Below are 14,881 nucleotides of genomic sequence, written 5' to 3' on the forward strand. Positions count from 1 at the left end.
AAATTTTAAATGATGTGATAATATATATATATATACTATTTAGATGTGTAAAATTTAATCTGGACCCTGATATGTGCTGATCCCCCAAAACGAAAGCTAGAATGGTTAGGCTCGATTGCCAATATTGACTGTTAATCTCATTCTCAAAGGACAGATTTAGTTTAGGTGTTGTAAAAAAAAATTACTGTAATTTTTTCAACGATCCAGATTTAATTTTTCTCTTTCTCTTTCTCGTGGAAAACTTATAATTAAATTTAGATCGTTGAAAAATTTGCAAAAGACCTTATGTATCTTTTTTTTACAGCAACTTAGCCAAATTCAGATAGGTTTTCTATATCTTTTTTCTTTCTTTTTTTCTTCAAAGTGCATGAGGAAAATAAAGTTCAAGAATTCTATTGATAGGAATATTCTTAAAAGTGCTCAAAAAGAAAGCTAGAAGGGTCTATAAGCTTGGTTGCCAATATGTACTTGAAGCTACACAGTACAATGTGGATTATCTTGATAATTAATCCGGACCTTTCACTCTGCTTTGGCTTACATTGGGTTCTTCATGTGATCCAACTTCTATGCAGTGAAATCAGCCAATATAACTCTGGGAGATTGTTTATCAATAATTCTCAACCTTCAAAAACCTTAACTCACCATCGATAGGAGAATTGCCCCATTATTTCTGATACTTTTAGTCTTCTCAACTCTTTTGGTAGTTGAACTGCCGTCAAGATTGATAGGAGCACGAATTGCCGTACTCACAACATAGCTCACTGAGTCGCTACTACCAGTTCAACTAGTTGCTTTTTCACTGATTTGTACCCGTTGTTAGGTCTTCTCCTTAAACCTTAGCAGTGAAAAAGATCCCTCTTGGTAGCTTTTGTGCCCACCCTTTTAATTTTATTGATGGGGATTTTGTTTTGTAAACTCTTGAAGAATCAGATTCCCACAAAAAGACCAGAACTGGATCAATGAGTTGGTTATAGATTGAGAAAAAGCAAAAGAGTTAAAGAAAGGTCCCTTTCACACCGTTAAGTTTTCTGTCCATTTTAACGGCGAAAGTCCAAAGTTAAACTTTTTGTTGAAAAAAATAAAAAATAAAAAATAAAAAATAAAAAGATGGAAAAAGAAAAAAGAAAAAAGTGTGTACATGGGTGTGTATGGATGGTTGGGTCCAGTGAGTCACTGTGGAATGGAAAGCTTGGGATAAAAAGTGCATCCTTTGATTCCTTCCACCGCCTTCAATTTCTGCCTTTCATCTCCCTCTCTCTCTCTTCCTCTCTTTTTCCCATTTGCTTTTTCTCCAAAAGAACCCACTTATTGGGGAATATCTATGGGTATCTGCCTTTCTATGCTTTGCCCTTGCATTTTTGCAAGAAAAAAAAGCCTTTTACAAGACATAAAAATAACAAAGAGAAGCAAAAAAAGGAAAAGTAAAAAGAAAATGATTCAATTTTCTCTTAAAAACCCTCTAAATGGGTTCTTGACCTTATCTAAATTTCCAAAATGGTTAGTGGATAATTGCCTTCCATGCAATTACCTTTAAAAAAGAAAAAGAAAAAAAAAAAAAAGGAGATGGTAGATGACGATGAGAGAGATTACGAGCGAAAGAAAATATAATGTAGAATATAAAAATAAATACAAAGATTTAAGTTGTTCGGTTTATGATTTATGTGCACATGACAAATTTCAAAGTGCTACATTTTGTTCTTATTTCATTTAGTAATGTTTACAATATAGCAAACTCTTATATATAAGAGAATCAGATAATATAAATAGACTTTAATTATAATTAGGTTATAGTCTTTAACTGTGACTAGGTGATAGACTTTTATTGTATTTAGGTCATAGTTTTCATTTGTGACTAGATGATAGTCTTCAACTGTAGTTAGGTAACAATCTTCAATTGTAACTTGGATTCTTAAACTCTTGATATACTCTAACAATGAGATAGAAGCCCGATGGTATGAGGTATCATAGTGGTGGTGGAGAAACAAAGGGAGAGACAATGGCGGCCGTGGGCGGACAAGTTGACCAAATAAAATGCAAAATTCTTTTCAACTTGGTAAAAAAAAAAAAGAAGAAAATCCCCAAAATCAATGAGCAAAATCTTTTGTATATTTATTTTCCTTCCTGTATACGATGGAACACAATTTTCCCATTAATTTCAAACAATTTCATTAATTCATTGGATCCCCCATGAAGGGGTTAAAGTTTTGAATTTGGAGTTTGAACCATATCCTACTTATCCTACTTTGTATTATAAAAAGAAGAGATAAATATGATTTCACTTTATTTAAGATAAAAATGTAATTATTTACAAAAGATCAAAATTAAGAGATAAATATAATTACATGCATACACAAATAAGTAATTGAAACAACCCACGATGCCACGTCATTGTGTGTCGGCAATCGTAGAAAAGGGAGTATTTTGCAGTAAGCTTAACCAGCTTTATAATAGACATATACCCCCACCTAATAAGAAGTATTATAGATGGAATAAAGTTTGAATTTAAGATTTTTGTTTTAATATTATGTTAAATTAAATTATTAACAGTTTTAAAATATTAAATGAATTAAAAATATAAATTTAATTATTTCATTAATATTTTAACATATTTAAAATATCAGGAGATAAATAAAGAGGCTTAAGAGTTAAGATCAAGAGCATGCTCCATGCACCAGAAAGCTCATGGACTCAACCGGTGCATGGAGCTTCCGACAGTACCCTCTTCCACTTTCCGCACCAACCCTTAGTGGTTCCAGCCGATTCCGCTGCTTCCCATTGCTGAGAGGCCTTCCCTAGGCGGCCCGCATCTTCGGAAGCATTGCCCCCGCGTATTTTCATTCATAGTTTATATTTTGGGTTGCCCAAACCCTTTTGTACTTGTGTGTTTTTATTTTTTGTTGTAATTGTTTCTGATGTATCTAATAAAAAAAAGAAAAAAAATCAAGAGCATGATATATATGCTGAATTGTAAAGTATTTTTCTGTTTCAAAATATAAGTATTTTTCTTTTGGACCGTTAATTAAAGAAATATCAAAATATTTTGAAATAAAGACATTTATTTTTCCATGTTAAGGTGAAGATATTGTTGTGCCAATAAGGTCCACGAGGATAGGGTAAACACATATTCGTTTTTTTGTTAAAGTATTGATTAAGTTATTAAATTTACTTCTTCTTATCAGTTTAAAATTTTAAGATAAGTGGTGATTTAACATGGTATTAGAGCCAAAAGGTCTTGAGTTCGAACCTTAACTTCGTCATTTACCTATGAACCTACACTAATATTTGGGAAGGACAATCCCGTGGGCATAGCAATCAGACCAAAAAAATTATATAAAAAGATAAAAAAAAAAAAACAAAAAAAAAAGAGAGAAAAAACAAAAACATACAATTGGGACGGACAATCCAGCGGGCATAGCAATCAGACCAAAAAAATTATATATAAAAAAAAATTAAAAAAGAAAAAATAGAAAGGAAAGTTAGGGCAAGCTGAGATTCAAACGCTTGGTACACAAAATTAAAACATGAGTTAAATACAATTCATCTATAAAGTTGTATCTTTTTTTCAATCTTGTCTCTAAACTTTAAAAATTCACAATGTAGCCCAACGAAATTTCTCAATTTGTCAATATAGCTGATCCGTTAGTGATTTCCGTCTACTGAATTAGCCACATTAACAAATTGAAAAACTACGTTGGGGGCACATTATAAATTTTTTAATATTGAAATACAAGATTGAAAAAGGAGCACAACTTTGAAGAGTAACCCTTAAAACATTTTTCACAAAATTCAATCTATCTGGTCACAAACACCCTACCCAGCCCACACCCAAAAAAACAAAATGGAGACTTATGGCAAAAGGAAACACTAGCTTTGGCAATAATAGGTTTGAAACTCAATAATCAAAGCAACAGACCCACCCACACAAGTTGTAAGAAGATTCTCCCAATCTTCCCAACCCCCCAAAGAAACAAAATGGAGCCTTTTGCAATCCATATTATTATTATTTAATTAATCCAATCAAAAACCACATTATCACCCATAATCAAAACATCAACAATCCCCACTAAAAAAAACATCATTACCTTAATTACCAAACTCCCTAATTCAATGAGTTTTCCAGACACACAAAGGTCAAAAAAACATAAAAAATAGATATAAAAAACACCATTATTACATTATAGTTACCAACTCTCCCTACAGTAGAATATTGCTTTGAAAGAAAGCTCAGGAAATAAATAAATAAAAGAAGAAAATGTATCCACAAAGCCAAAAAAATAAAATAAAAAAAATCAGGTAGTTATTGAGGTTTTATCTTTTATTAAATTATTATCAAATGATTACCTATCTTTTTTTTTTTTTTTTTGTTAAATATTTACAGACATTTTATTTATCTATCTCTATTTTCAATTCACAATTGGATCTGTCCTATAAATTTTTTTAAAACAATATGGATGAAGGTAAAAATAAAAAAATCTAGACATTGTAAAATATTTGTAAAAGTAAAGATTTAGTATATAACATTTCTTTTCAATAAAATAGCTTATAGGCATACCACATTAGACACGAACATAAAAATGTAATAAGATTTTTTTAAAAAAATATTTTAAGAGAAATTGAGTAAATTTATTTTATTTTACAAATTGTATATGATAGCATATAGTAAATATATTATTACATTTCTGAAACATATATATATATATATATTACCGATTGAGGAAGCTCCCAAAAAAAAAAAAAAAAAAAAAAAAAAAAATCATTAAAGAGAGAGAGAGAGAGAGGGCATCAACAGTCAACAGTACACTGAAGTCCAACTATAAACGCCTCTCTGTGTGTCTCTCTGTTCCTTCTTTCCTTGTTCACTCTCTTCCCTACACCGCCATCAACACCCAAAGCGGTGGGTTCATTTTTGATTTGCTGTAAAAACACCTTGTTTTTGGATTACATATGAGATGGGGTGCACGGCGTCAAAGCTGGACAACGAGGACACGGTGCGGCGTTGCAAGGAGCGGCGGCATCTCATGAAGGAGGCAGTGTACGCGCGCCACCACCTCGCCGCAGCCCATGCTGACTACCTCTTCTCCCTCCGCCGTACTGGCTCAGCACTCTTCTCCTTCGCCGAGGGCGAGCCCCTCAAAGTCTCCCCAGACTCCCCCGCCGTCTTCCTCCACCACTCCATTCGCACCGCTCCCATCCCTCCACGCGTCCCCTCCCCCTCCCCTTCTCCGCCACCACCGGCACCACCGCCACAGCCCAAAACGCCGACGTTCAAGAATCCCATGACCATGCCCATGCCCAACAAGCCGAAGCCGAAGCCGAAGCCCAAACTCCCTCACATACTCTCCGAATCGAGCCTCTCGAACTCTTCTCTGCGAAGCGGCTTCTTTCCGACGGCCTACCAGGCCAACTCCACGTACTCCAGCACGCCCTCCCAGACCTCGTCCATGTGGAACTGGGAGAATTTCTACCCCCCCTCCCCTCCGGACTCCGAGTTCTTCGAGCAGCGCAACACCAACACCCACTTCTTCAATCAACAACAACGCCACCATTTGGACAACGAAGAAGAAGAAGAAGAAGAAGAAGAGAGAGAAGAAAAAGCGGCGGAATACGATTTCTTCGAGAAACGGGACAATCGCAAGTATCGGAGAGAGGAGGACGAGACGGAGGTAGCGACGGAGGCTGAGGGGGAGCGAGAGGAGGTGCAGTGTAGCGAGTGGGAGGATCACTACAGCACGACGAGCTCGTCGGAAGTGGAAGAGGAAGTGGGGGGTGAAGATGGGGATTTGAGGTCAGAGACCGGGACGCGGTCGAACTTCGGGGGGTCGATGGCGCCGCCTCCGGTGGCGAATTCGGAGGACGCGGGGTCGTCGGCGGGGAGCTACAGGACCAGGGAGATCTGGTCGGACAATATGAAAATGGTGGTGAGGCACGAGAACTTGAAGGAGATCATGGCCGCCATTAAGGAGAACTTCGAGAAGGCCGCCGCTGCCGGCGACAAGGTCTCCGAGATGCTCGAGGTCGGGCGGGCTCAGCTCGATCGAAGCTTCAGGCAGCTCAAGAGTGAGAGTTTTCCTAGTGTGTTTTTCTTAATTTATTTTGTTTTGAAGGAGTTGTTTGGTTGCTGAGAAAATGTAGGAAAATGTTGGAATTGCTCGGGGAGTAAGTATAGCGCTTCCGGTCCAGAGTTGGATTAGGGTGTTTGGATCAAATCGATTGAAGATCTTGGGATAACTGGAATTTTTCTGCATTTTCTCAGAACCCAAACACAGAATTATGATTGCCAAGGAATCTGTCTGGTTGCTGAGAAAATGTAGGAAAATGTTTGGTTACCCATGTTGGGTCAGGAGTTTTAGATCAAATTGATTGAAAATTTGAAATTTTGGGATAGTTGGAGTTTCACATAAGGAAATAATTGCTTTTCCTGAATTTTCTCAGCACCCAAACAGAAACAGATAATTGAGACTAATATTTATAGATTTGGGATTTGGGATTTGGTATAATTATATTTTTGATTGTTAAATTTGCAGAGACCGTGTATCATTCAAATAGTGTGCTGAGCAACCTGAGCTCGAGCTGGACGTCAAAACCGCCACTGGCGGTTAGGTACCGGCTCGACGCCGCTTCGCTCGCTGAACCGGGCGGTCCAAAGAGCCTCTGCTCCACTCTGGAGCGGCTCTTGGCCTGGGAGAAGAAGCTCTACGAGGAAGTCAAGGTACAATTAATTTATTAGCTTAATTTACAATTTATGGATTTGAAATTACACAAATGCTCCTGTGGATTGATTGAGCTTTTTGTGTGTGGGTGATGTGGTGGTGATTTGGACTCTTGTCGCCATGCTACCAATATTTTCTTTTGGTTTATGACTTTCTGACGTTTGGTTTCAATGACGACAATGCCCTTGCATGCTCCTGGTTTGAGCTAACTAACTTTTCTCCTTGGCTTCTTTCGTGGACTGGACTGAAAATAACTACCCTCTGCTCTCTTCTGTTTGTGGCACAAGTACTGAACTTTTACTGTGTGTTTGTACTGCGGTAATTATATGTATTTTATCTGCCACAAAAACCATTCCTTTCCAAATAAGGATACATGGCAATTACCTGCCCTAAGGGTGCACGGTAGGTAATGTAAGAGACTCCATATAGAACTTATCTGTCCAGATATGACTAAACAGTTTAAAATTTATTTGGACAGGTAGGTCTCATTTAGGGTCTCTCATATTATTTGTCCAAATTGCTAGTAATTTGTTTCTAATTATTTGTTTCCAGAGGTACAACCATGAATAGCTTGTAATTTCCAAAGGAGCCAAATCTGGCATCATGGATGATTAAGGAGCAATGTTATAATGATGTAGTTTTTAAAATCATCATTAGAATTGTGATCGATTATTATTAAATTTTGATCAAATGGTGATTTTAAAAGTCACCTCATTATTGAAAGGACTTGTAGAGGTTGAGGGGCTGAGTTTTGGCCCTTGCATTTTATTTATGTTGAAGCTGTATGGTTTCAAATCGTTTAAGTGCTGATGCTGGCAACAATTTTCATGAATTTCAGGCTAGGGAAAACGTGAGGATTGGGCATGAAAGGAAGTTGTCCACTTTGCAGAGTCAGGAATACAAGGGGGAGGACGAAACCAAGATAGACAAGACCAAGGCTTCAATAACGAGGCTGCAGTCACTGATTATTGTCACATCTCAGGCTGTCTCTACCACCTCAACTGAAATCATTGGTCTTAGAGACTCCGATCTTGTTCCCCAGCTTGTTCAACTCTGTCACGAGTAAGTGTTTTCTGTTTTCATTTATTTTAGTGAATTTATTACTGTGCATTGACTATGAGGAGATTATGATGATGCACATATCAACTGTCATGTTAAAATGTGGCTATCATATCATAATGCTGCAGCAACAGAATCCACATGAACCAATAAAATCAACTGAGAATGATTTTAAAGTAGTTCACAAAAATTTACTCGATTAGTAACCCACTTGGATTTCTTAATATGTCAAATCAATAACCACTTTGGCATACTATACCCCCATTCCACCTCCATTCCAGGCTGATGTGGCACTGTTATCAGCCCTTAGATATTTTTTTTTTTGATTTTTGATTTTTTTTTTTGTAACAAGGGCTGATCCATGAGTTCTGTCACATCAGTTCAGTAAAATGAGTGTGGGATGAAGTGTGTTATGTAGCATTACTATGGTGTTATTATATACAAAATATGGTGTTAGAGTGAGCACCTTTCATATTGTGTGATTGAATCTCGACTTTGGTACTCTTGATTTGACAAAAAATCATTTTTACTCGTCCCTCCTCTGATGTGGCAATGTCTATTAGCCCTTATATTCTTTTTTTATTTTTTTTATTTTTTTAACACAAGGGCTAATCCATGAGCTTTGTCACATTAGCTCAGTAAAATGAGTGTGGGATGGAGTGTGGCATATAGCATTATTATGGTGTTATTTATTATATACAGTATATGGTATTAGAGTGAGCACCTTTCATATTGTGTGATAGAATCTCGACTTTGGCACTCTTGATTTGACAATAAATCATTTTAACTCGTGTATAACATGCTAGTGCTGATCAGTAGCATTTTGACTCGGGTAGCTGAAGCATTATGTGCCGCTTGCTTCATCCCCTCTGTAACTACATGTGCCTTGTCGTTCTGGACTATTTAATTGCTGGCTATCTCTTAAAAGCTGAGAGTGGCCCCACTCCACCTCTCCAAAAGTAATTGCTGGGTTGGAGTAGGTACACGGGACTTAACTGTGATATGACCCACAATTGTCTGTTTCTAGGTGAATGGGCTGGTTGCTAGATATTTGATTAACTAAGTCAAGATCATTATCATCATTGTCATCACTCCAAACTGTTTAGTAGGGCCGACACGGCGGCATTACGGTAAAGAAGCATAGGACTACAGTAAATAGCATGATGCTTTTGGCATGATTCTTGTAGGAAGAATGCTGTTTGGCCATTAATTATCTAATTGTTTTAGATCCCCTGTTTTTTTTCTCCTATGGGTCCATTCAGTGTGGTAGCTTCTAGCTATTCAAAAGTTATTTGGAGCTTGAATGCTTTGCCTGACAAGTTTGCTTCCAAGCTGCTGAAGCTCTGTGTCACTGTATAGTTTCAGCCTATTAACCTATATGCTGTACGAGTGGGACTTCTTGGTGGACATAAGCTGTAATTAAAGCTATTTACAGAACCATAACTTTCTGACCTGGTTCTAAAACAAATGAGGGAGGGGGGAGAAAATATTATCTTTGGAGAAGAATTTCACTAATTAAGACATATACTATGCAACCATTGCTGATTAATTCCTGATCTTGAGGTGCCAGTCATTGCTTTCTGCATTGTTAAGTCCACAGCTGACATTTGAAAATTATACAATCGGACTGGACATATGAGTATAAAGTGAGTAGGTATGATATATGTGATAATGCAGCGTGCAGGGATCAAATCCCATGATAATATTCTTAGTTAGGTATTTCCTTTTGTATACTTCCAGTGTACTTTGGGGCACCTTACGTTTTCAATAAGACCAAGTATTTATGTTTGTTTCATACTTTATGTAGGTTCATGTACATGTGGAGATCAATGAATCAGTACCACGAAGTTCAGAACAACATTGTGCAGCAAGTCCGGGGCCTTGTGAACCAGGCAACCAAGGGCGATTCAACTTCCGAATTACACCGGCAGGCCACTCGTGACCTTGAATCAACTGTCTCTACCTGGCACTCCAGTTTCTGTCGCCTTATAAAATTTCAAAGGGACTTTCTCCGATCCCTCCATGCCTGGTTCAAGCTCACTCTTATACCGGTCACCAATGACAACATCAATGGCAATAGGGAAACCTCTGATGTATATACCTTCTGTGATGAGTGGAAGCTTGCCCTTGAACGTGTTCCTGACACGGTTGCTTCTGAAGCTATCAAGAGCTTTATCAACGTTGTTCATGTAATATCTGGACAACAATCTGAAGAGCTCAAGATGAAAAAACGTACTGAAACTGCATCAAAGGAGCTTGATAAAAAGGCTTCATCTCTTAGAAACATAGAAAAGAAGTTCTACCATTCATACTCTATGGTAGGTATTGGGCTTCCTGATACTGGGTCTGACAATGGGCAGGCATTGGATGCCCGTGATCCGCTTGCCGAGAAGAAATCTGAGCTTGCAGCCTGCCAAAGACGGGTGGAAGATGAGTTGCAGAGGCATTCCAAGGCGGTAGAGGTGACGAGAGCAATGACACTCAATAATTTTCAGACGGGGTTGCCAGGTGTTTTTCAGGCATTAACCAGTTTTTCTGCCTTATTTGCAGAGGCACTCCATTCTGTGTGCACCAGTTCCTATTCTATCAAATAGATTACACACTTATTCTGCTTGTGTTTCTGAGGTAATTTGGAATGTACAAGGGCTGGGTTTTTTTGCTGGCGAGCTCTTATTATTGTTACTGTTATTAGTTTTGGGGGTTCTTTTTACATGTAAATATGAGGAATTTTGTGATTTTATCACCCTCTTTTGGTGGGAAGGAGAATGTTTCTGTATAGGAAATTGCTGTGATTGTTGTATCAGAGGTTCACAAATTCTGCAGATGAATAAACACACGCCTTCTACTCTCCCTCTTAGGATTTATATATATGTATGACAATATTTTTATATTCACTGTAATAGTTCTTCTAGGGATCCTATAATTAATTCATTATTGATGTGGGCTCAAATGTTCCTGTTGAGCTTGTGATGCTTTTTGCAATGGTGACTCAATATTGCTTATCCCCTTCTTCTTTTTGTCCTTTTGTTTGGCTGAAAAGGAAAAGGAAATGTTTGAGATATGAAAATCAGACTGACAGCTAATCTGGACAATTTAGATAAAGACATTACTCGATGTGCAAGAGGATGGGGGTTCACACTGTTCAAGCAAGGCAAATCTCCTGCAACATGAAAGGCTTCGTATTGTGGAACTCGCTTTGCCCAAAATGGAGTCGGGTAAATTTTTTATACGACCCACAAATTTGATATAAATCTAATACAAAATTAGTGTGTTATGATTGAAAAGTTTGACATGTTCAATTAAATGGGTTAGATTAAGGTTGACCTATTTAGTCTTATATCTATACATCAACACGACCTGAATCCGATATGCAACATTTAATGATGACAATTTTTGACACGACCCGTGAACCCGACACGAAATTAGTGTGTTAAGGTTGATGGGTCTGACCCGTTTAATTAAAATGATCGGGTTAAGATTGACCTATGTAGTCTTACATCTATTATCTCGACACAACTCGAATCTGATAGGTGAAAATGAATCGTCTTCCTTAGCTAAAACAAATGTTTGGGCTCACCTGTTTGGACATTTAGGCTCTATTAAGAATCTCTCATAATTGTCTTTTCGATTTGAGTAAATAATTGTTGAGAATCCCTAATTATAGGGGATTTCATTAGGGATTTCAATCTGGGTCGAGGTTGAGACTAGTAGCAACCCATTTATTTGAAGAACAAGTATTTAAAGTACTCATTATTGGACGTGAAATCTCATCTAATAGGGTTTCATTATTCTTCCACTTGCTTAAGAACTTATACTGTTCTCAAACCACTTTTTCAATAACTTATTTCTTCCAACAACAATAACTTCCAATCTTTCATTCCAATTGGCAGAAGTCATCATGGAAACAGTGGTTGTGCCATACATGCCCTAACTTTTTTGCTAATTTCCTCCATTAATCAAATGCGAAAGAGGTTATATAACCGGAAGCTGTCTGCCAAAGTAGTAAGCTCTTCACCTCAGTCTTGATTTGATGCCTCCTTTTACTATTAAACTGATGGATCACCCTTATGCAATCCTGCCTGACATGATTATGTGAAATATTAATTTTTTGAAAATTTATTACAATTTAACATATAAGAGTATTAATATGGTTTTAGAGCAGAAGTTTTAAGTTTGAACATTAACTTTATAGTTTATTTTCTATTTCAATTAAATATTACACGTGTTGGATATTACTTGTTAAGAATGAGTTTGAGTTTACACGTGAAGAAGAGTATTGAAATATTAATTAAATTATTAAATTCACTCTTTTCTATTAGCTTAAAATTTTAAAATAATTGGTTATTTAATCAATGAAAAAGAAGCATGAGAGAAATATACAATATTTACTATGAGTTAAAATTAGTACGTGTATATATATTGTTGAAAGTTGCTAATGCAAATTTTTGCACGGTTGGATTGGGCTGAGAGTACCTGCAAAATAAGGAGAAAACAACCGGAGTGGCCGGCTCAACTCAGTAGAAAATTTTGGATAAAAAATTGAATAACGAACGAGTGAGAGTTCTGAATGGCATAACTCATTAAGAAGAAAAAAAAATAGATGATTGATGATCCATTGTTTGATGTGCTTCAATTTTATGAGTCTTCAGACTCTATTTATTGACTCAAACGAGTAAGGCCTCTCTTTTTGGTTGTAATCAATTTCGAGTGTGCATATGAAATGATACCTATAAAGATAATAAGTAAGATAACAAGTTTGTTTGTTTGTTTTTTTTGTTTTTTTTGTTTTTTTTTTTTAAAAAAAAAATTAAAAAAAAAAATAAAAGTAGGTATGATTTGGCCTACCAAAAGGTAGTAGCTTTCAGAAACCATTTTTATCTTTCAAGAAAGGAATATCAATAGTTGATGATGATCAAATTGTTAGGGCAGGGCCAGCTTCCACATGCATGGAACCATTTTTGTGTAGTGGAGAAGAGTGGACCAAGTAAATGGATGAAAAGAGAGCTGAAGAAATTGTGGGCCTCGACTCATCCCAATCATGCTAACAGCTTTTTGTTTGAAATACCAATCATTTTAGGGTTTGGTGGATCTCCCTTCCTCAACCCTCCACCCTCTAAAATATTGTTATGGTATTCAAGGACGGAACGATGAAGGCCGAGGCCGGGGCGGAGGAAACGACGAGGGCCGAGTCCGGGGCGGGGGCCATGGCCTTTCCTAGTTTTGAAATTTTTTCTTCGAATTTCATGTGCTTGCTATAGGTGAATTATCGTACCAAAAGTCATGGCAAATGCCTCTGGTTCGCATATGGTATTACTTTCAAATTGTAAATAGAAAGTAATTCACCTTTCGATTCATATGATATTTACTGCAGTAGACACTAATTTTGGTTATGTTTTTCCATCTTGCACGCTGTGGTTTCATCATTGCAGTTGGTGGGCTATATTTCAATCATTTGTTCATTACATCTGAAGAAAAATGATAAAGTTGATATACGAATTGATTTCACAAATCATTGCACTGAGGGGGTTTGAAAAAAAAGGGCGGGTTGAAATTTTTTTACAAGGCAAGTAAAGGAGTGCATGGTAAAAAACGCACAATTTTAAAAATCGAATTGTGATTTTAGTAAACGCTTAATTGGGTTTCACAAATCGTGTTTTCAGACTTTGTATTTTTAAATTACTATTTTTTAACACCGCTAAACCAAATGGACACTTAAAATGACGATTCCTCACTTGGGAACTTGGGTTCAGAAGGGGTTGGTGACCTAATTCATGACTAGAATGGTCATTTATCAGGGTTTTTTAAGAGCAATAGTTGCAACTACCAGTGTGGCTGCGGAGTTATAGGCCTTATCTTTGATTGCCTCAATCTTAGACTTATTTTTAAAAATTGATAAAGATTCTCAGTAATTTTTGTCCAAATTAACAATTTGAGCAATATATGCGAGAGAGCCCACATAAAACTCACATGTCCAAGTACGTAGGTGACCAAACAATTCAAATTTTATTTGGGAAAGTATTGCTCATATTGCTAGATATCCGAATCCTTTAAAAACACACCCCTTTGCTTGCTTCACAAAACCGTAAATTTTTTCATGCTTTCAAACCATTCTTTTTTTAAAATGCACTCTTAATCGAAAACACTTTCTACAATTTAATTTAAAAACGCACGTTTCGCAGGCCAAATGCACTCTTAGAAAGGTTAGAGCATGTTATTTTCACATGCATTTTTAATTCTCATGTGCATTTTTAAAAAACAAATGTAATAATAATCACATGCTCTAAAGATAAATGACAATTTAATAGATTAAGTCGAAAAAAATTGCTAATACCAAAGCTTGAGTTTTGAATAGCTGGATTTTTGGGTATACTTTTCTCTTCTTTTTTTCTTTCCCAACAAATGGTGGCAATACTAGAGGGATGAACCTAAATCTGTGCTAAAAAGAAAGTACTCTCTGAGGAAAAAACAGAAACTACTCATGAGAATTTATTAGTATTAATGGTATTTATCAGCTGGAACTTACTGCCATTTTAGTTCAACAATTTTTTATTTTATTTTTATTATTTCTTTTATTTTTGACAGGGTCAATGTCAGCTGTTGCATTGCTGGATGTAGTGTGGTTTAACCGATTATTCAACGAAAGAGACCATAGCCCTAAGCTTCTTGGAAAGTTATTTTTAATGTTAAAAGCCTTAAATCTCATGAATCCTTCAACATGATTGGAAAGTAAGGAAACACCTTGCTTGCCTTCAAAATAATGAACTAAAGACTCAAGGAACCATAGCAAGGCTGCATTAATACTTACTTAGCAATAATACAAATTTGATGTCTTAGATAATTGTAAGAAAAACTCACCATTTGAGATGAAAGCTACAGGATCACCATCATTACTGATGGTGTATCAAAAATATAACTACAAAAAATTAGCATCAAGCTTGGAAGATTTGTTCAATGGAATTCACACGACCATTGAATATTGATCACTTTCTTCTACCATATATGAACAAATTCACAAGAACTACAACTTTTTCCTGATTTGATTTCTGTTTTTCCAGAAATTAATAGATATAGAGATGCAATTGCTGTTTTCTCTTGTGATAGGCAACAATATT

General features: G+C 36.4%; 1 protein-coding gene across 1 annotated transcript; it reads left to right on the forward strand.

Annotated features, from left to right (window-relative positions):
- The first annotated feature begins 4,797 nt into the window (after positions 1 to 4,797).
- LOC133879558 (nitrate regulatory gene2 protein) lies at positions 4,798 to 10,619 on the forward strand. The gene is made up of 4 exons (XM_062318170.1): positions 4,798 to 6,057; positions 6,525 to 6,709; positions 7,549 to 7,772; positions 9,577 to 10,619. Exons 1-4 carry the CDS (start codon positions 4,950 to 4,952, stop codon positions 10,361 to 10,363), a joined length of 2,304 nt encoding a protein of 767 aa, XP_062174154.1. The 5' UTR covers positions 4,798 to 4,949; the 3' UTR covers positions 10,364 to 10,619.
- The last annotated feature ends 4,262 nt before the right edge of the window (positions 10,620 to 14,881 follow it).

The sequence above is a fragment of the Alnus glutinosa genome, chromosome 10, assembly GCF_958979055.1.
Source record: "Alnus glutinosa chromosome 10, dhAlnGlut1.1, whole genome shotgun sequence".
Lineage (NCBI taxonomy): Eukaryota > Viridiplantae > Streptophyta > Magnoliopsida > Fagales > Betulaceae > Alnus > Alnus glutinosa.

What these genes read in the sequence shown, in the direction of transcription:
- LOC133879558 (XM_062318170.1), top strand. Translation starts at nt 4,950, where the DNA reads ATGGGGTGCACGGCGTCAAAGCTGGACAACGAGGACACGGTGCGGCGT. An exon ending in AAGCTTCAGGCAGCTCAAGA is followed by an intron (nt 6,058 to 6,524) that starts GTGAGAGTTTTC and finishes TTAAATTTGCAG; the next exon opens with AGACCGTGTATCATTCAAAT. An exon ending in CTTGTTCAACTCTGTCACGA is followed by an intron (nt 7,773 to 9,576) that starts GTAAGTGTTTTC and finishes TACTTTATGTAG; the next exon opens with GTTCATGTACATGTGGAGAT.